Source organism: Heloderma suspectum, chromosome 1 (genome assembly GCF_057233095.1).
Source record: "Heloderma suspectum isolate Gila_16-S chromosome 1, 16-S_ref, whole genome shotgun sequence".
Lineage (NCBI taxonomy): Eukaryota > Metazoa > Chordata > Lepidosauria > Squamata > Helodermatidae > Heloderma > Heloderma suspectum.
The window spans coordinates 21,816,279-21,838,539 of NC_139458.1; the positions used below are offsets into that span (position 1 = coordinate 21,816,279).

The window sequence follows — 22,261 nt, forward strand, 5'->3', positions numbered from 1 at the left end:
CCTTCCCCGAGTGTCCTGCCATGCCAGTCAATAAACTGGTAAAGTATTTTCAAATATTCCATGAAGACACGAAATGCCACTGTGAAGGTGGCAGCATATTATTATGGTGTTTGCAAGAGGGGAAAGAGCTACGCAGAAAGCGGTATCATGAGGACTGCTTGCCCACTAGCCCTGTTATAACCAAGGGCAAACCTTCTCCCACTGGTCATCTGCTGTAACTGCAGGCATCTCCAAAACAGGAACAAGAACAGAAGCTGGCACCAGTGGCAAAGGTCACAGCTTAGGAGTGCCCCTGACGCCATCTTGCTTCCTGCAGGAATCTGGGAGTGCTTCCTCCATGCAATCTGGCTATCTACTCTGTAAAACTACTCTAAGGGATTGGACTGGGGTCTAGAAAGACAGTCACTGTTGAAACAACTGACGGTAACAGTTTAAGCAACACACGCCAAATACTGCCACAAGTGAGACATTTGAATTTTGGAGAGTCAGGGAAACCCAAAATCTTTTTTGTTGTTTTAATAAAGTTAATGTAATTTTAAAATATTTGGCCTTTATTAACAATATTTGACTGGTCAACTAACCAAACCCCTTTTTGATCAGTCAAATGCGCAACCCTACTTGCAAATAAATCTACAAAAGTTACTGGCCCATACACAAAAAATGACTAGCCCATACCTATGTTAAGCCTTTGTGGTACACAGACGACTTGCAAGGAAAGAAAGAAAAAGGAAACAATTTCCGCTCCACTCACAGGTGCATTGTGGTTGGTCACCTGAACAGGAATCTTACTCACCTAGAGAGCACCTATTTATCAACCCTGAGATTGAAGCTGCCATCTTGGATTTCCAAACCTAATCTTACACAGAGAGGCTAAAGCGACTGGAGCACAACAAAACTGCACCACATTTCCTAGTTTCAGAATCCAGCACATCAGAGAGTATTCAGTCCCTGAACTGTTATACCAGCAGTACAAGTTTTCCCACACAGAGGGGGAGAAACATCCTGCCGAGTAAGGAAACAGGATGACAGATGGCATTTCGGCAGTCCAAGAAAGACACGGTCATGCCAGGAGCCTGCCAAGACTTATGCAATCGTAACATTATTGCTTTCACTCGAGAGCCACAGGCATTCACTTACGCCACATTGCCAGCACACAAGGGGCTAGGATGAGGCACAAGCACATCAGAGAGCAAGAGCGTGGCCGCCACATTCTCGGTGGCTACCTCCACCCCCCGTTATGGAACTCTCTCCTGCAGCAGACCTGCCAAAAACCAAGCCCGAGCCCTTTACAAGGCCTGCCTTTTGGGGGTGGCGTATGGGACTCAGGATCAAGTTGGGAAAGATAGCAACAGTTGAATTTAGTTGAAATGTTATTCTGATCTATCGGATGCGTTTATGCAATTAGTTTTATTAGCCACCCTGGGTCTTGGAGATGAGGCAGGCTATTAAAACTAACACACACTAGCTTAAGCGCAGCTTCTTCTATATCTTGGTGTCATTTCGGCAGGCCCTTTTTAAATAGTTCCTGCTTTACAGGTGCAATCCCATGGATGTTTAGGCAGAAAAATGTCCTACAATTCCCAGCATTCCCTAGCCAACTCCCAACATGCCCTAGCTGGTTGTAGGACTTTTTTGTCTAAACTTGCATAGGATTGCACTTTAAACTCATTTTCTCTGGGCTACAGTTTTATGACATTTTATTGATTTATTCTATGTTTTATATATTTGAGTTTACTTTTGTTGCAAGCCTCCCTGACAGCATGATTATAAGGTGGTATATAAATATTTTAAATAAGAACTAAAACAGGCTCGCCATGTAAACAAACTCTCCTTCCTTTTCTATGTCTGAGCCCCAAAGTGCATACCCGCAGGGTATCAGCTTACATCTGCCCATTTCGCACAGGGCTATCCTGGGATACCCTCCGTTGCAATTTCCATCTTCCCGTGATTGTGTTGCAGACTGCAGTAGTAAAGACAAAATGCTGGAGGGGGAGGACAGGAGCTGGGGGTCTGCCCCTGTGGATATGCCTCAGATCACAGAAACCAAGCCAGCAAGAAACACCATGGGCGGATTCACACGATCATTTTCAGCCACAGTGGCTTAAAACGATCATGCAAACCAGGTCAATTCCAACCCAATAAGAGGAAATATACTCACAAAGCCAGGGCTGCATGTACACAGCCCTGACTGGACTGCATTCAATGGCCTGCTTTGCTCCTAATGGTGTGGTTTGTTGAAATCTGGCTTCAAGTACGTTCTATTTGTGGTTTGTAGCTAGTTAACAAATTATGGCTTGTCTGTGAGGATGGGTTTGGACACAATGGTCTGGTTCGCATGATCCCCATGGCTTAAACAAGCCCATGGCTTGTCATGATGTCTGAGCCCCAAACTGTGGCTTATCCCTGGCTTTTTCGCCCTGCTGCCTGCAAGAGCAGCTTGAAAACAAAACCACTCTGAAGGCTGGCAAAATAGACGGGAGAGAAACAAAGCAGAAACTGGGAAAACAAGCCACATTTTGTCTGCTTGTCAATTCATGGCTAGAGCAACACCCACGGGTAACATAAATCATGGCTTGGCGTTCCATGCAAATGCAGCCAAATAATCTACTTGGGGTTGGGGACAAACAGGAAATTATGTTTACGGGGAAATTATGTTTATGCGGGGGAAATTATGTTTATGCGGTACTTTCTTTTGGATTGGGGTGACTGCTTTTAAAGAACAAGCTATGGAAATTAGCAACAACAACAAAACAGAGTCTTTCTAATTATCATGATAAAAGCCTGGCAACAAGAACCATTACCTGATTCACACACAATGCATCCCGGCTTCAGCTCCAGCATCATAGTGATTAGAGAGATGTCAGTCGAATATAGAATCTGCGTTCGGTGGGGGAGGTTCACAGTCCACAACTCTGGGGTTGGATGAAGAACATACACCCAACCTCCTTTGCTGCAGGTCACCTTGGAGCCGTACTGTTTGCCTATGAGGTCGGTGGAGTGCCGAATGACCCCATACTTTGTCTGAGTTTTGCCACCATGTTGGACCTTCACCGGGAACATTGACTCATGGCCCAAGAAGATGATAGCTGTGTCCCCTTCTTTTATCTTGTCTCCATATTCAAGGAAACTCATCACGATAACCTTGCCGTTGACAGCTTAGTTACAGCTAAGGGAGAAGGAAACACACATCAGAATCTGACCACCCATTTCCCCTTGCTTCCCCTAATGCCTACCACTCCTGCCTAGAAAACTTACTCTAAGCCCTCCTTGTGCCTTTGACTTTAACTCCTTAGTCCTCATCCACAACTGAGAGGAAGCTTAAGATCATGATGCCAGGTCATGGTCTGAAGGCACCTGACACAGCACCCTTGCTGAAGCTAAGCAGGCCTGGCCCTAGACAGGAACTGCAGGAAAGACCAACTTGGAACCCCATGTAAACACCACCTTGAGACAAGACATAAACCAGGAGCAGGCAGCACACAGCTTAAGGGCTGTATGTGGCCCCACATGGCTATTTTTGTGGGGGAGGGGGGCTTCCATTGCTGAATTTCCCACCACTGTGTCAAAAAACATAGCGATCTTTCAGGGAGACAAAGCCTGTACTTATTTCCTTGCAAAATCGCCGTGGCGATAAACTTGGTAGCAATGACAGCAGAGGGGCAGGGGGCAGTCTAGGTGGGTTCCAAGGGTGCAATGCGGCCTCCTGTCCCCCGGACGTTGAGCACCTCTGATATAAATCTAATAATCAAACATTGCTCACATTCAACACTTATTGTTTGCCTTTCCTTTGACTGTTGTCTCTTAGACTGTAACCTCTCTGAGTCTCCCCCAACCTGGTGCCCTCCAGATCTTTTGGACTACAACTTCAGCATGGCCAGTGCTCAGGGACAATGGGATTTGTGACCCAAAACGTCTAGAGGGTACCAGGTTGGAGAAGACACAGAAACAGGAGAATGAAATGAGCAAAATGTTACCAAGTATTCTCTCCTTCTAATAGGATGATGCCAGTCAGGCCCCCTTCCAGTGGTCCTGTTTGGGTTTCATTTCTGTTGGCACTCAACACCTTAGTTCGCTTTCACAGGGAGCGATTAGTATACATGCCAAAACAGCTTTCTGACTACAAACAAGGCATATAAACAACTCTCAGAGGGACTGTTTTTCAGTGGGTTTAGACGTAAAATTCTGAGTGCTCCAAGTGCTATTTGGAGACACAGAGCCGTTCAAATCTCAGTTCTTTACTTGTATTTTGTCATTAGGTGAATTGGGCAACAAACAGCAGGCTGTCGCACTGGCAACGTGGATATATTATCTGGGGAAGTCCAAAGGCTACCTCAGGATGGAGACCTACTTAGATCCCAGTTCTCCTTCATCCTTGCAATTCCAATGTGATGAAATGTGCAAGGCTTCCAGAAGTAGATCATAGAATCAAAGAATCATAGGGTTGGAAGGGGCCTACAAGACCATCGAGTCCAACCCCCTGCTCCATGCAGGAAGCCTGATTCCCAGGTGGTCTCCCATCCAAGTGCTAACCAGGGATGACCCTGCTTAGCTTCTGAGATCAGACGAGATCAGGCGCATCCAGCCCTTTGCTCGTATAAGTACCAACCTTGGACGATCAATCCCGCATAAGCATACTTTGTCCAATTTAATACCCAGAGGGAGCAATCCTATGTGGATCGACGGTTGCCTCCGAGCCCAGACGCAACCACCTATCCAGTGCAGGGCGGGAGGAGTGGTGAAGTGCGGATCTCCTCCTAGCTCCCCACCACCTGCTTTTGCGACTAAACAGCCAATTTCAGCTGTCTAACCAAGGGACTGTGGGGCGCGGGAGGCCGGACAACACATAGGATGTGTCATACCAGCATTTCTGACCTCCCCACCCCCAGGAACGCCCAGTTTTCACTGCTCCGCATTGCTCTTATGAGTGCGGAGCACGGGGCCGATCAGCGCTGCCTACGAGGCAGCGCAGGAGGGGGTGGGGGTGGGTTCTCCAGGAACTGACCTACTATGGCTGTCTAGCCGCTGACTAGAGGCGATAGGATTGCGCCCTATGCATGTTTAGACAGAAAAAAAGTCCTACAACTCCCAGCATACCGCAGCCAGCATGGCTGAGTGGAGGGATGCTGGGAGCTGTATGACTTTTTCCTGTGTAAACACGCATAGCATTGCAACCAAAGACACTCTTTCTCAACTTGGTGACCTTCAGATGTTGGGAGTTGTAGTCCAAAACATCCCTGACCATACTGGCTGGGGCTGATGGAAGCTGTTGTCCAAAACACCTGGATGGCACAAAGGTGGGGAAGATTGTCCTAGGAAATAGAAGAAAACAGATTCATGGGATAGGAGTTACAGAGGAACAGAGTTAAGCGGCAAGACCAGAGATCCTAATAGGACAGGGCCCATGGCAGCAAATTTCTTCCACAAGGGCATGACGCTCTGAGGGGATACATAAACCATCACTACTCTCTTGGATTAGGTGGACCGAGGTGATGCGCCTTCTCCAGAAACACACACAAGAACTGGACAGAAAAGCATTCTAAGTACCAAAGGGTTTGTAAAACTAGTAGCTGACATTGGCCTAACAAGAGCCCTCACTGCAGAATGTATCCAAAGGGTTACAGCATTTCTTGAGCCAAATATTAGTGCTTAAAATTTTTGAAATTTGAATTGTGGTTATTGTTATTTACACAGGGCCATTGACTCTACCTGGAAGTTGGACCCTAGAAATTGTTACACCTACTCCAAAATAGAGTAGCAAGTAAGCACAGTCTTGAAAGGTGGCTAAGAAATATAGTAAGCGTGCAATCCTATGCTGGCTGGGGAATGCTGGGAGTTGTGGGTCCTTTTTCCATCTAAACCTGCATAGGATTGCAGCCTAAATCAGGCCTTCAACATAGCATTCGCCAGACAGGTTGGTCTGCAACTCCCATTAATTCCCAGCCAGTATGCCTGTTAGCCATGCTGGCTAGGAATTATGGGAATTGCAGTCCAACACATCTGGAGGGCCCCAGGACAGAGAAGGCTGTATTAAATAGTAACAAGGCCGTAATCCCATATGCACTTTCCTGGGAGAAAGTCCCATTAAACTCAATGGGGCTTACATCTGAGTGAACATGCATGGGACTGCACTGTTAAGTGTTGAGGAAAAGCCCTTAGCGCTCCCCCATTTATGTCAAGGCCAACTCTGAAAGAATTCATGAAATAAATTACTCAGGACCTAAATTACACACACTGCAAGTCCTCAAGGAGGGGAACACTCTCCTTTTTTAACTTTATGTTCCCAGCACACATACTATTAGAATGTAATTGAGAGCCAAGTGCAGTTAATCCAAAAAGCTAATTGAGTGTGAACCTGCGCTCTGATTAACTTTCATTCTCTATTTACATGCCAACAAGAATTTAAAAAACAGAGAGAGAGAGAGAGAGAAAGAGAAACAAACAATATATAGAAGGACAATGCGACTGGCAGGTGGCACAAAGGCTTTTTTGCCATGGACTGCTAGAATATGAATGCGCTGCCAACTTTTTTAATGGCTTGGCTCCTGTGCCATTAAAAGCAGCTGGATTGCAGAAATATAGGAAGTGAAGCTTTTCCTGGCACAGAAACAAGTGGGAGAAAAAACATCACCGGCTAGATTTTTGGGTATCAGACTGCTGTTAAAGAAACAGGGGCAGGGCCAGTGAAAAGAAAAAGGGAAAAAAGAAATGGCAGCTCTAGAGTGCAATAAAGAGAACAGCAAAAAGTCTTTGAAGATCAACACATTCCCTCCCTCTAGAAATCATTAAAAAGAAAACACTGATTGTCAGAGCATTCCCCTGTCCTAAGGACAATACACAGAGCAAGGAAGGATTGTCAGAAGGGCAACCAGATCCACCTAGTGAAGGAAAAGCAATGTGGCACCTTAAAGTCTTACAGATTTATTATGGGATGAGTTTGCATGGACTAAAGTCCACAACATCAAGGAAGTGATAGCAACACACTTGGAAAGAAGCTCAGGGTGGCCAGAAGCAAAAGAAGCCAGGGCTGGTGCACCTTCAACAGTTGTGTAGAAGAGAAAAAGTCACCAGATGTAGCTTGCATGCCAAGCTACACCCGCTAAAATCCCCTCTGGTAGGCAACTCTTCAAGAGGCAGGAGCCCTGTCCTCTTCGACACCCGGCCTCCCTTGAGGTGCTCACCAACTTCCCCCCTTTACACCATCATTATATTTAATATATATTACAGTATATTTTTTAGAAATTAAATTCTCTTGTAAACCCCTTAGAGATGGGGGGGGGCGGTCTTTTAAATACGGTAAGCGATATATATGAAACTCCATTTCATCACAATAATAAAGAACCAGGATCCTTATACAGCTTTACTCAGAAGTAAGCCCCGCTTTGCCCAACGGGGCTTGCTCCCAGCCCCAGGGAACCGCGCAAAGGCAGCGATCGCACTCGGCGCGATTTGCTCGGGGTTGACTTCGCCGCCCAACAGCCTTGAGCAGTAAGGAGGAGATGTCTAGTCCCACCCCCTTCCCTTACCTTTCCGGGTGCCTGCCTGCATGGAAGGCGCGCAGGATCAGGGCCAGAGCACAGCCACTCTCTCGCCCGTGCAGACACGTGGCTCGGCCACTTCCTCTCCTGTCGCAGCCTGCTGACGCTCCCCCGCCCTCGCGGCTCGCCGGCTCTGAGCCAGAGCGCGCGCGGCTCCTTCCCAGCTTTTACGCAGCTCGATCTTCCTGCCTCCTGATGCAATTTCGCATCCCTCCTCCTCCTGGCTCTTCCCACGGAAGGCGTAATGGGGTCGCTGCACCGCTGCCATTATGATGAAGCACCCCCTTCATCAGAATTTAATTAATTACTTACAGTTCTCTACTGCCACATCGCCGAAGCTCTCTTGGGTAGCTCGCAACAAGTAAAACCACACAATACATCCTGACCTACAATATAGAAATGTAAATGTTTAAAACTACGGTATAAAGGTGCAAACCAAAGAATAAAACGTAGGAGCAACGCAGAGATTTAAAATACAACAACAGATTTAAAGCAGCAGAGCTAAATGGCTAAAACGCCTGGGGAAATGAGGTCTTCACCTGGTGCTGGAAGAAGCACAATGTAGGCACTGGGTGAGCCTCTCTAGGAAACTCGTTCCACAACCTGGGCGCCAAAACAGAAAAGGCTCTCTTCTTGGTAGCTGCCCCCTTCACTTCCTTTGGCAGATGCTGTCAGAGAAGGACTGCCAGAGATGATCAGAGGGCCCAGGCAGGTACATATGGGTGGAGACGATCTTTCATAACCTGGCCCCAAGCCATTTAAGGGCTTTGGATGTTAATAACTTTGAATCCAGCCTGGAAATGGACTGGCAGCCAGTGCAGATGGAATCGTACTGGCATAATATGATCACATTGGCCAGTCCCTGTTAAGTCTTGCTCCCCTATTTTGGACCCCGAACAGTTTTCAGAGGCAGCCCCACATCTAATGCTTTACAATTATATCATCTTCAGTAAAGCTAGACAAAATGAATGCACCCTTCTTATTGGATTCAGGCTGCAATCCTGTAATGCGCCTACCAGGGAAACAAGCCCCATTGAACGTCATGGGACTTCTGAGTAGATGTTATAGGAGTGCCCTGTTGACACCATAGCATTGGTTTCCTGCTTTCAAGCTGCCTTTTCCCACTTGGGACCCTCTGGGTGTGCTGGATGACAACTCCCAACATTTGAACAACACTCTGTTCCCTAATGTACAAGATATGCCTTGAGAAGGGTGCAATCCTATGCATGCTCAGACTGAAAAACATCCTACAACTTTTTGGTGGAGCATGCCGGAAGTTTTTTCTGTCTAAATGTGCCTGGGATTGCACCCTAAGGGTGCAATCCTATGCATATTTAGACAGAAAAAAGCCCTATGCTGGCTGGGGAATGCTGGAAGTTGTAGGGCTTTTTTCTGTCTAAACATGCATAGGATTGCACCCTAAACTTCTTAATTGAATAGTTCATACTGTCTCTAGTGTTGGTGCCCGTCTCCAGTGCCAGCTCCAGGGTTTTGAGGGCCCTTGGGCAAGACACCCTTAATGGGGCTCCTCCCTCATTTTATTTATTTCATTTATTATATTCCTATACTGTCCCATAGCTGAAGCTCTCTGGGTAGTTCACAAAAATTGAATAGGATTGCGCCTTAAATAAAGTTCATGTCACTTACTGGGAGTAAGTGTACGAAATCCAGTGGGACTTACTTCTGAGTAAACATCCATAGGATTAGATAGCATGTCCTGTTGAATATAGTGCCCCTTCCTTAGCAGTAATCATAGTGCAACATACACCAAAATATTTTTATATAATATTTATATTAGATTTTTTAATCAAACTGAGTATTAACAGTTCCTTATACTGAATCCTAGGCACGTTTACTTGAAACTAAGTCCTAGTACTCCTCAGTAATAACCCTGTAAGGTAGGATGGTATTATTATCCTCCATTTTTCAGTAGGGAGACTGTAGTTAAAAGAGAGGGGCTCGCCAAAGGCTACCTAGTGATTTCATGGTTCAGACCTCAGCCTCTTACACTGCAATCCTACTCAGCAGTAAGCCCCATTGAGTTCAATGGAATTTCTCCCAGCTAAATGGGCATAGGACTGCAGCTTTAGCCACTATGCTACACCAGCTCCCTAGCAGAAAGTATGGTTAGGACTGAATAGGGAGGTGGGGTGCATGATAAGGAGAGGCATGCTTTATATGGCAGCAAATTCTTTTTTTTAATGAGGCACAATTTTATTTATGAAGTCTGGCTGTCAAGAAACCACTCCAAAGCAACTTAGCACATAGTTCACAAACCCTTTACATACGAAACAACCAGAAATTAAGCAGAACAAAATACTCCTATCAATATGAACAGCACTGCTGATGCAAATCACTACTTTGCAAGCTAATTATGCCTATAAAGTTACCCTGTATTTTCTTCAGCCTTTTAGGAAGCTGTTTACTTGTTGCTGGCACTTGAAGGATGGGGAATATTTTGATGGACAGATGACAGTGTCCCCTGTCCCAACAATTCAATGTGAGGAATCAATACATACACACTGTCTAAGAAGGAAATTTTACTGGGTTAGAGGCCATTCAAGTCATTCTGTATCCCTCCAAAAACTGATTCATGTCATCTCCTTTAAGGTGTAGGGTGTGGGCTGACTTTTCTCTCCTCTGGTGGCTTCACCACTCCGTATGGTTAAAAACACACACACAACCTCACCTCCACCTTCATAACTATCTCATTTTACTCATGGAATAACGGAGGCTGAAAACTACTGACCATTGGCCATGCTGGTTAAGTTCTGACAGGGTTAGGTTCTGACAGGAGTTGCCATCCGACAACATTTGGAGGGCCGCTCCTTCCCCACCCCCAGAGTAGATGATACCGAGCTAGTCTAACCTGGTATAAAGGTGTTCCCATGGCCACAATGGACCACTCCTCCGTGTAACTTGAAATCATGCAGTAGGATGAGCTAGGAGGCTGTCGCGTCTTTAGTGTAGTGCAAGTGGGTACTGCTGTGCCCACAGACACCTCTCTTGGGGCTTGCCAGCTCCTGGGCCCTCCTGGTATTCATTTTATTTCAGATTTTTTTAAAAAAAGAAATAAACATTTTTTTAGCTGGGTGGCTGACATGCTGCAACAGGAGGTGATGATCTCCACCACCACCTTTGTTTCCAGCAGTGCTTCTATGCCCCACACAGCATTCTTGGTCACGTGACATGTCTTTGAGCCTCATCTGAACTGTGGATTCAAATGAGTGCTTTTGTGCTCAGTCTCCACCTCTGTGTTGTGCTTGTTCCTGGGTAAGCTACTTTGCTCTTAGCCTCACCAGCTTGCCTTCTAGGAAATGAGTATTTTGTGACTAGCAGCCATTTTGTGAACGGCACAATATGGCAGCCATTTTGTGAATGGTCAACTCCCTCCCATGGCAGCCATTTTGTGGGGGTGCCTGTAACAGTCTCTCAAAATTCCAAATGTGCCCACTGACCCAAAAAGGTTGGGGGCCTCTGATCTAAACCTCCTCTGTGGGCTCCAGAGAAGGGTTGCTGACTTTTCTTTCCTTGGAGTACAACAATGGCACAACAGGCAGAAATATAACAGTAATCTGCTGAATTGTGTCATCATGGCAATCAAAGGGCCTGACACTGAATTTTGGCCCATCATACAACTGTTGAAGGCACCGGGGACCCTGTCAGACAAGAAGTTTACAACTTATTCTGGTCCACAAGATGGTGCTATTTAGGGTTACCAACAGGGTTGCCAACTTTTCAGCTGGCCCTTTTAAGTGTGCAGTGGTTTGTTCTGCAATAATTAACAGGTGCATCTGCTCGTTCCTGCATATCAAGCCACTGCTAAAGGCACATCTACAGAGAACAGCTGAAAAGCTGGCACTTCCAGGTGCCATGTTTTTTGGTTTTGTTTTAATTGGATCTGCTCCTGTAACTTTAACAGCATCACGGATATGCAGGAATTATTCAGGAGAATAATTCCTAGCACCTCTGTGCTAGGAAAAGCCCCACCTGCTACATTCCAGCATGTCAAACTGTAGTTAAACGGACAGGAGAGAGCCAGTTTTGTTTTGTTTTTAAAGTTAGCAACCCTATTCTGGTTATGCCTAAAGAGGAACAATTAATCTGCTTGGCCGTGTTCAAGGCTGATTATATAAACATTTGCAGTTCTGGAAGAATGAGAAAAATGTTCAAATGGAAGTGGTTTGGTCATTTTGCTGTGCATGCAACCTCATAATATTTCTTGGACCCAGAATTTTCCTAACCCAATGAGAGTTCAGCCAATGAAACATGTCAATGTCACCCTTCTGGTTTCATATCTTTTAAAATGGGGGAGATGCAGCTCTCTTCCCTGGACTTAAGAGGATAATAACATTCTGCAGGAAATGCAAATAACAAAGATGTCTCTAATTATATTATTTTCTAAGCCTAGTGGTTTGAGAAAATAATCTCCACACTCAGGAAAACAGCCTCTGTTCTTTCACATGTGAGTGGAAGGCAATCATTTGTCTGAAAGAATTTAACTGTAAGGGTCACTGAGAGGACACAGTATCGGGGGCAGGATTAGTTTAGACATCTGAGGACTTGCTCAAACATTCCAGGATCTAAATATTGTAAGATCCCAAGTACTACAGTGATCCATGGCTTCCTTTAAGGGCCATTGTTCCCCTTACTATCCTACACAAACAACCTAAGAGCCAATGCAAAACATTAATACAAACAAACCCTTCAAGTTCAGAAAGTAATAAATGTTGCAACATGAACTTTATGAAATCTCTCAAGATGCAAAAGAATAAGTTGCAATTTAGCACACCACTCTTGTATCTTAACTTCTCACGCTACATACATTATTCTCCAGGTATCAAACATGGCCACCTTGTCCCGTATGTATATGTATGCAATTTTGTTTTTCTTATCCTTTTGTAGTCTGACATTGGTGTTTGAGTATTGATAACACAAGGAGGTTCCTGTAAGTCTGGAATTTTTTTATTCAAACAAAAATGGGATTCTCAAATCTTTTATTTTTGAGAGTCAGACAGAGTTAAGTTGTAACCAGGAAGTCTGTTTTAAAAAACTCAGACTTGAATGAATTTGGAAGAATTTGCTAACATGCCTATTGTCATGCTTTAAAACCCAGTGTGATTTGAGCAACTGGTTTTTGTCAAGGGTTAGAAATAAACAGGCTGTACAAACCTATACATGTTTACTCAGAAGTAGGTTGTTTCATGTTCAGTGGGATTTACACCCTTGTAAGTGTGTTTAGAACCTATGCACACTTTCCTGGCAGTAAGTTCCACTGAATACCAAGGGAATTACTTCTAAGCAGACATGAATAGGTTGCTCTGTAAAACTAGCTTGCATGTCAAAGAGTGATATGTATGCTTTCCACATGGGATTTAATTTTGATGTAGAGGCATACTCAAATAAATGCCACTCTACATGGAATCTGAGGTGGTACAGCCACACAAGAGAACTGTACTGTGCCAGGAACACCATGCCCTAGCAATTCTAGTGTTATGTTGTTCCTCCTTCTCCTTCACAAAATAATGTCCATAAAGGAACCCCACATTATGGATATTGAAGGAAAGACCCAAAAGTATTCCCCACTCCTGACACAATTTTCCATGGCCAGGAAAATGTATATGAAATATATACATATATGCAGGCTACATACAATCTTAAACATACTTATTAGCCGCTAAGCTCCGTTCAACACATACTTTCTGAGTAAGTATGCATAGACTTGCACTGGCAGTCTTGTCGCTTTTTCTGAGGGGAAGGGTTTTTCCCTCCTTTTTTGCCATACTGTGATTAAGATCCTACTCGCTGGATCATCACCTTGCTGCGGTGAGTGGGCTTGTGTGTTCCAATGAACCCTGTGAGCGAAGCCCTCGGGAGTTATGTACTCCCAGCAGGGTCACCCATGGCGGCAAGGTCAAGGGGGAGGAACCAGACAAAGAACAATCCAAGAAAGTCCTCAATGGCAGAACAGGTGGAAGATAACAAGGTGTATGTTACAATGGCTGAGAAGGAGGATGAAGGCTGCAGCAGATAAAGGACCACTAATTGTCATGATATTCATGCCCTTGGATTACAGCCTTTTCTGTGAAGACTGTGTGTTGATCATTGTGCACTGATCTCCACACATAAAACAAATTCACGCACAGGCATCTTCCAATCTAAACCCAACCAACCAAAAGTCCCATGGCGATGGGCGAATGGCAACGGGGGCAGGACTGTGAAATACGGAAGCCCCTAGTCATGGACCGGCACATGGGCATTGGATACAGATTCAGTTGTCCTGACTCAAGGACTGAGGCAGTTGAGTAGTTCGGCAGCTGTATCCACGACTGAGCAGTCCTATTCAGGATCCACTCTGCTCACCCCGTATCGGGAGGGGGCTAGAAAAGGTGCCCTAAACATAGTCTGCCTCATCTTCTCCCTGACTGGATTATTGTGTCTAGTGGGGTCACCATTTAGCAGTTGCAAAAGACAAATGAACTTTGGAACATGGAACATACAGACACTGCTGGACAATACAGATAGTGAATGCCCTGAATGCAGGACTGCCATCATTGCAAGGGAGCTGAGACGTTTTAACATTGACATAGCAGCACGCCAAGAAACTCAAAGAGCAGGAGAGGGACAACTGAAGGAAGAAAAAGGAGGTTACACCTTCTTCTGGAAAGGACTGCCTGAACAAGAATGACGAATACATGGAGTAGGCTTTGCTATTAAAAATGATCTTATGAAGCTCGTGTCAGAAGTTCCTACTGGCATTAATGAACGACTCTCAACCCTCCGAATAAAACTCGCCAAAAACCAGCAGGCAACTATTCTAAGTGCCTATGCACCAACATTAGATGCTGATGAAGACATCAAAGAAAATTTTTATTCCCAACTGGACACCATCTTATCAGAGATACCTTGTTGTTGATAAAATCATCCTCCTGGGCAATTTCAATGCAAGCGTTGGGCGTGATTTTGATTTGTGGCCAGGGACCATTGGGAAAGAACGAGTCAGCAATAGCAACCAGAATGGAATTCTACTTCTGACTAAATGTGCAGAGCATAACCTTGTCATTACCAACACACTCTTTTGTCAGAAAAATAAATTTAAAACATCATGGAAACACCCTCGGTCGAAGCACTGGCATCTTCTAGATTATGTAATTGTCCGTGCCAGAGATCGCTGCGATGTACTCCTCACTAGAGCCATGACGAGTGCTGACGACTGCTGGACAGACCACTGATTAATTTGTTCCACGATGGCCATTAAGATTGTCCCTCAATGTAGGCTTCAAGGAAGAAAACCAAGGTGTAAAATGAACACCCAAGCCCTTCAAGACCCTATTAAGTGAGCCTGCTTTCAAACAACCCTCAAGGAACCTATGGAAACCCCTGAAAATGTTGAGGAACACTGGAATAAACTGAAGACTTCCATTATTTCAGCCTGTGAACAAACTATCAGATACCAAACTCAGAAACATCAGGACTAGTTTGATGAGAATGATAGGGAGATTGAACATATTATTGATAAGAAAAGGAAAGCTTTCCAAATATGGCAAAAAGACATCAACTGTGCCGCTAAGAAAAAAATCTACGCCAGTGCAACGGCTGAGGTCCAAAGAAGAACTAGAGAACTTAAGAAAACCTGGTGGATAAAGAAAGCTCAAGAAATCCAGCATTTTGCAGATGCCCATGACACACAGGGCTTTTTTAATGCCACAAAGGCCATCTACGGACCAACAAACCATGGTACAAACCCCTTACGCTCAAAAGATGGTGCAGAACTTCTAAAGGACAAAGAGTCTATTGCACTGCGTTGGAAAGAGCATTACCACAACCTCCTTAACCATAATTCTATTGTGGCTGATGAGGTTTTCTCGCAAATCCCACAAAAACAAACCAGAGATGAGCTTGCAGTATCCCCTAGTTTGGAGGAAGTCAGTAAAGCCATTAACCAAATGAAAAATAATAAAGCTAGTGGACCCGATGGAATCCCTGTAGAAGTCTTTAAAGAAGGTGGGCCTGAAGCTACACAACAGCTTCACAAGCTCATCGAAAAAATCTGGATGAGGGAGGAGATCCCAGCAGACTTCAGGGATGCCATAATTATCACTCTGTTTAAAAAGGGTGATAGAACAGATTGTGGAAACTATTGAGGCATCTCCCTTCTAGCTACGGCAGGCAAAATCCTGGCAAGGATCCTCGCAAACCGCCTTCTACCTATCTCAGAAGACATCCTCCCTGAATCCCAAAATGGCTTCCGCCCTTCCAGGGGGACAGTGGATATGATCTTCACCGCATGACAGCTCCAAGAAAAATGCAGGGAGCAAAACCAACCCCTGTACGTGGCGTTTATTGATCTGACTAAGGCCTTCAACACGGTAAATCGTACTGCTCTCTGGACCATCCTTCTGAAAACCGGATGCCCTAATAAATTTGTGAACATTTTGTGGCTCCTCCGTGACGACATGACGGCAACAATCTTGAATAACAATAGCTCTCAAAGTGATCCATTCAAAGTGGGATCAGGCGTTAAACAGTGATACGTCACTGCTCCAACCTTATTCACTAACTTCATCACTATGATTCTACACCTTGTTGAAGGGAAACTTCCCACTGGTGTAGAAATCATATATCCAACAGATGGAAAACTTTTTAATCTCAGTAGGCTGAAAGCAAAAAGTAAGGTAATTACATCCTGTGTCATAGAACTTCAATATGCTGATGATAACGTAATCTGAGCACATTCAGAGGAAAATCTCCCAACTATTATAAACATCTTTGCAGGAGCATATGAAAAGCTCGGCCTCTCACTTAACATCAAAAAAACCAAAGTGCTTTACCAGCAAGCACAAAGCAATCCTCTGTAGCGCCATCAATCCAGCTTAATGGGTTGATGCTGGAAAATGTCGATCACTTTTCTTATCTTGGCAGCCATCTCTCCACAAAAGCCAACATCGACGCTGAAATTCAGCATCACCTGAGCTCTGCAACTGTAGCATTCTGCCGAATGAAGCGTAGAGTGTTCGAGGATCGGGACATTCGCAGGGAGACCAAAATGCTTGTTTACAAAGCCATTGCACTACCAACCTTACTGTATGCCTGTGAAACATGGACCATCTATAAACGCCACTTCCAACTTCTCAAAAGATTCCACCAACGCTGCTTCCGAAAAATTCTGCAAATTACTTGGGAAGACAGATGGACTAATGTGAGCGTACTGGAAGAAGCAAAGACCACCAGCGGTGAAACAGTGATTCTCCAACTTCAACTTTGCTGGATCGGCCATGTTGTTCGAATGCCTGATTTTCATCTTCCAAAGCAGTTACTCTATTTCCAACTTATGAATGGAAAACGGAATATTGGTAGACAGCAAAAGAGATTTAAAGATGATCTTAAAGCTAATTAAAAAAATGTAACATAAGCATTGAGAACTGGGAACTCATGAACGTTCCAACTGGAGGTCAGTCTATATTACAGGTGCTATGGACTTTGAAGAAGCACGAGTACAGGGCAAAAGGGAAAAACGAGCTCAGCGGAAGGCATGTCAAGCAAACCCTCACCCTGACCGCCTTCCACCTGGAAATCTATGTCCTCACTGTGGGAGGCGGTGTAGATCCAGGATCGGCCTTTACAGCCACCTGCAGACCCACTGCTAGAGATTAATGTGTTGATGGACCTATCTTCTATGAATCTGTCTAATCCTTTTAAAGAGTTTTCTATGTAGACTCTATCTTTGGAAGACAATCTTACTCAGTCACGAGTGATCACCATGATGATAATGATGATTAAGATATGGTAGAACACTGGGGGCTGGATAAAACTGTCTGGGGATTGATCTAGGCCCTGACTTGGGCACCTTTGCTGAAAAACAATGTGCATAAGAGCCATTCTCGATAGAGAAGATCTGTGAGTAGGACCTCTTGCAGTTTTACTAAACTGCAGCAGCAGGATACCCCCATTTGGAGCAGTGCTGGGAGAGGGGAGGTCAACCTTTTCCCCCGTACCATTTTCTCAGTTAAAATCACTCCCCCTAAGTCTGCTATTCACCCCATAGCAAAATAAACACACTGCCTTGATGGCGTTTTAGCAAAGAAAGAAAGAGAGAGAGAGAGAGAGAGAGAGAAAGAAAGAAAGAAAGAAAGAAAAGATAATAACAACAACACATGTAGAAATTCTATGTCACACTTGTATGTTTTGCCCCACAGGGCAAATAGCAGGCCAGAAAGTTATTTTAAGGCACAAGCCTATGCATGTTTAGACAGAAAAAAGTCCTACGACTCCCAGCATTCCCCAGCCAGCCATGGATTGCACCCTTAATCAGGAAAATGGAGTAGGGGGAAGTGTTAATCCTTCTCCATGGTTCTGATCCAAATTGCCCTCCTGGCTATTATTTAGGGAGTGAACTGTAGCTCAGTGGTAGAGCATGTGCTTTGCATAGAGTGGCCACTTGCACATCACCAATAAAGAGAACAAAAGAGGACACCAATTTGCACAAAATTTTCACATGCTATTTTATATGCATAGATGCAAATTTAGAAATAAATACTATAATTTAAATAGAAATAAGAACATAAGAAGAGCCATGCTGGATCAGACCAAGGGTCCATCTAATCCAGCATTCTGTTCACATGGTGGCCAACCAGCTGTTGACCAGGAACCCACAAGCAGGGCATGAACGCAACAGCACTCTCCCACCCATGTTCCCCAGCAACTGGTGTACATAGGCTCACTGCCTCTGGTACTAGAGGAAGTACATAGCCATCAAGTTTAGTAGCCATGGATAGCCTTCTCCTCCAGGAATTTGTCTAACCCCCTCTTAAAGCATCCAAACTGGTGGCCATCACTACTTCTTGTGGTAGCAAATTCCATAGTTTATCTATGCACTGTGTGAAGAAGTCTTTCCTTTTATCTGTCCTGAATCTCCACCAATCAGCTTCATGGGATGACCCTGGGTTCTAGTATTTTGAGAGAGGGAGAAAAATGTCTCCCTATCCACATTCTCCACACGAGGCATAATTTTGTAGACCTCTATCATGTCTCCCTCTACCTGCCTTTTTCCCAAGCTAAACAATCCCAGCTGTTGTAACCTTCTCAAATACAATCCACCTCACCACAGAGAAGAAAACTTGTGTGCCTGCCAAGTCTGCGGTCCAGGTGCTGTTGATGGACAACCTCAAGGCCTGGCACTCTCCCTTCATATTTCTATATCTTTAAACTGGACCTGGAGTAGACAGCCCTTCAAACAGAGAAATGTCCTCTGTAAAGTAGGACACATGGCCACTATAGCTTTGCTTGCAATAGATTCCAGGTTTAATCTCCATCATATCCAACTAGGGCTAGGAAAGACTCCTGTCTGAAACCTTAGAGCAGGAGTGGGCAGCACGTGGCTTGCAGCAGGCTGCATACGGGCTGTTATGGCCATTTTTGCACATGGTCCTTGTGTTCCCTTGCTTCTGCTGCCGCCCTCCTCTGGGGCCTAGAGAGCTGCTGACAGACAGTGTAGACGATACTGAATTGCATGGACCACCTGTCTGACTTGGTAAAGGCAGCTTCTTGTATTTCTGTAAATAAATAGAAAACAGCCAAATATCCTCCTGATCATGGATCTGGTGTGTCACATTTAGGTTGGCCCCATTCTATGAAGAACAGAAGAAGAGCCCTGCTGAATCAGACCAAGGTCCATCTAGTCCAGCATTCTGTTCATACAGTGGCCAACCAGCTGCCCATGGGAAACCCACAAGCAGGACACGAGCTCAATAGCACCCTCCTGCCCATGTTCCCCAGCAACTGCTGTACATAGGCATATTGCCTCTGATACTGGAGGTAGCATATAGCCATCAGGACTAGTGGCCGCCAGGAATTTTCCAATCCCTTTTTAAAGCTGTCCAAATTGGTGGCCATCACTACATCTTGTGGGAAATGAGGGCATAGCTGCCCAGGTTGCTATGCATCTCAGTTCTGTACAGTTAGGCCTGCTTAACCCCATAGATTCTCTTGGACTATTTTAGAAGTGTAAGAAGTCTTTCCTATAGCACTTATTTACTACATATCGTTTATAATGAAGCCACCAGGGAAGCTGAGAGCATGCCCCCTGAGTAACTTCTGCGTTTCTTCCCCCATCTTTGCAGCAATTATCTGACGGCTCCGTATTTGGTTGCAAACTTGCTTTCTGCTCTATAATTCAGGCCCAACTGCTGTATAATTCAACAAGACACTTACACAGTCTGCTTAGGCCATATCTAATGCTACCTTCTACTGCCCCAGAGCTGTTACTAGCAGGATGCTGGGATGGAGGTGGAAGCATCCCACCTCAGCAAAGGTCTGAGATAAAGTGGCCAAAACTGCCTTGTGTTTGAGACATAGAACTCTAATACACAACAATTTTAATTAATTCACAGGGGAAGCTGGGATGAGCTGATGTAAGAGAGCGAGCGAGCAGGTAGACATCCTGTATCTGTCCATTTTCTCAAGGATGCTGCTGCAAAGTCACCAGTTTTTGCTGTCTTCACATTGATGCTGTCAAAGCAGGACCTGGGGGCAGAGACTGGGGATGCGCTCAGCAGAATGTGCAGGAAGCCCCCCGGTAATACACATTACCATCTAAAGTGTTCCCCTGTAAGACTATACATTACCATCGGAAAGGATGCAGGGTGGACGGAACACTTGGGAGAAGCAGTGTGTTAAGTAGGGGAAAACCCCTTGTTATCACCAATCAATGATAGGAGATAAAAGGGGGTTAGTGGGTCAGACTTGGGGAGGAATTGGGTGGGAGCTAAAGCCTCCACAGGCCAGACAGGAACCCTTCACCCACGGAATGGAGGTTCCCTGATCTGAAGAACCCCTCCCCCCATTAAATAGAGTCTAAAATTACCTAACTGCACTACTGATTTTGGATAGAGCGCTAGCATTTTTAAGATGCTGGGGTGGGGAAGCTATGCCAAGTATTAGATCTATAGGGCTACTACCTTTAGCTGACAGAGGCCCTGCCTTTAATAGCGGTAAGGCAGAAATTAAACAAGGTGCCAGCTTTACCTGCTGGGCAACTGATGGCCCCAAGGGCCTTAGGAGCCTGAAGGTTATCACTTTTTTTTCCTGGCAGAACTCCTGTGTCTTAAAGAGTAACGTGACATGCTGACATTCAAACAACTGCAGCTTTCCTGTCATTTCATCTCCCTTAGCTTCACCTTTTGAATGTCTGCCTGTCATTAGGATGTTAAATGCAGAGGAGCCACTGTATCTTTTCCCCTCTGGCTCCCTCACTAGACTTTTTTCTGTGTAAACATGCATAGGATAAGACACAGAAGCAAGGACAGGTTTTTTTTTTAAGATAACCGCTAGTAACAATGAAAAAGAGAAAGGGTGTTCACAGGATCAAGTTAATGATTTAGCATCAGAGAGCAAAGTGAATTGATTGGCTGGAGGAGATTGGGCTGGTAAAATGAATGCAGAAAAGGACATCATCGAGCAATGGTGTCTTGACCATGATGCTTTTTTCTAGAATAAGCTGAACAGCACCTAAGATAACCCAGTGGGACGTTTAAGGCTGGAATTAAAAGGAATTATCTCCGCTGGATAGGTTGATCGGCTCTATGAAGACCTACAACACCTTCTAGAACTAACACCAAAAAAAGATGTCCTCTTCATCATAGGGGATTGGAATGCCAAAGTAGGAAGTCAAGAAATCACCGGGATAACAGGCAAGCATGGCCTTGGTGTACAAAATGAAGCAGGACAAAGGCTAATAGAGTTTTGCCAAGAGAACACGCTGATCATAGCAAAGATAGCATTTCCAACAGCACAAGAGGCGACTCTACACATGGACATCACCAGATGGTCAATACTGAAATCAGATTGATTATGTACTTTGCAGCCAAAGATGGAGAAGCTCTATACAGTCAGTAAAAACAAGACCTGGAGCTGACTGTGGCTCAGATCATGAGCTGCTTCTTGCAAAATTTCGGCTTAAATGGAAGAACGTAGGGAAAACCACTAAACCATTCAGGTATGACCTAAATCATATCCCTTATGAATATACAGTGGAGGTGAGGAATAGATTTAAGGGATTAGACCTGATAGAGTGCCTGAGGAACTATGGACAGAGGTCCGTAACATTGTTCAGGAGGCAGCAACTAAATCCATCCCAAAGAAAAAGAAATGTAAGAAAGCCAAGTGGCTGTCTGATGAGGCTTTACAAGTAGCTGAGGAAAGAAGGGAAGCGAAAAGCAAGGGAGAAAGGGGAAGATATATCCAACTGAATGCAGAGTTCCAGAGAATAGCAAGGAGAGACAACAAGGCCTTCTTAAATGAACAATGCAAAGAAATCGAGGAAAACAATAGAATGGGAAAGACTAGAGATCTCTTCAAGAAAATCGGAGATCTCAAGGGAATGTTTTGTGCAAAGCCGGGCATGATAAAGGACAAAGAAGGCAGGGTCCTAACAGAAGCAGATGAGATTAAGAAGAGGTGGAAAGAATACACAGAAGAACTATACAGGAAAGATCTGAATGTCCCTGATAGCCATGATAGTGCGGTCACTGAACTTGAGCCGGACATCCTCGAGAGTGAAGTCAAGTGGGCCTTAAGAAGCATTACTAACAACAAAGCTAGCGGAGATGACAGTATTCCAGCTGAGCTATTTAAAATCCTAAAAGATGATGCTGTTGAAGTGCTGCACTCAATATGCTAACAAATTTGGAACACTCAACAGTGGCCACAAGACTGGAAAAGGTCAGTTT

General features: G+C 44.8%; 1 protein-coding gene across 6 annotated transcripts in view; it reads right to left on the reverse strand.

The window, feature by feature from the left end:
* The window catches only part of TRMT61A (tRNA methyltransferase 61A), a 72,831-nt gene extending 65,207 nt beyond the window's left edge, over positions 1-7,624 (reverse strand). For 4 of the 6 annotated variants that reach the window (XR_014788253.1, XR_014788251.1, XM_084837870.1 and 1 more), the window contains exons 1-2: positions 7,524-7,624; positions 2,802-3,166 (exon numbers count right to left, since the gene is read on the reverse strand). Coding sequence is in view for 4 of the 6 variants with exons in the window: in XM_084837870.1 (XP_084693996.1) it covers positions 2,802-3,132 (331 nt within the window). In the remaining 2 variants the exon portion in view is untranslated. Of the gene's footprint in view, positions 1-2,801; positions 3,167-5,200; positions 5,465-7,523 lie in introns of those variants that run through there. The other 2 variants (XM_084837882.1, XM_084837856.1) reach the window with 1 other exon arrangement.
* Positions 7,625-22,261: the final 14,637 nt, after the last annotated feature.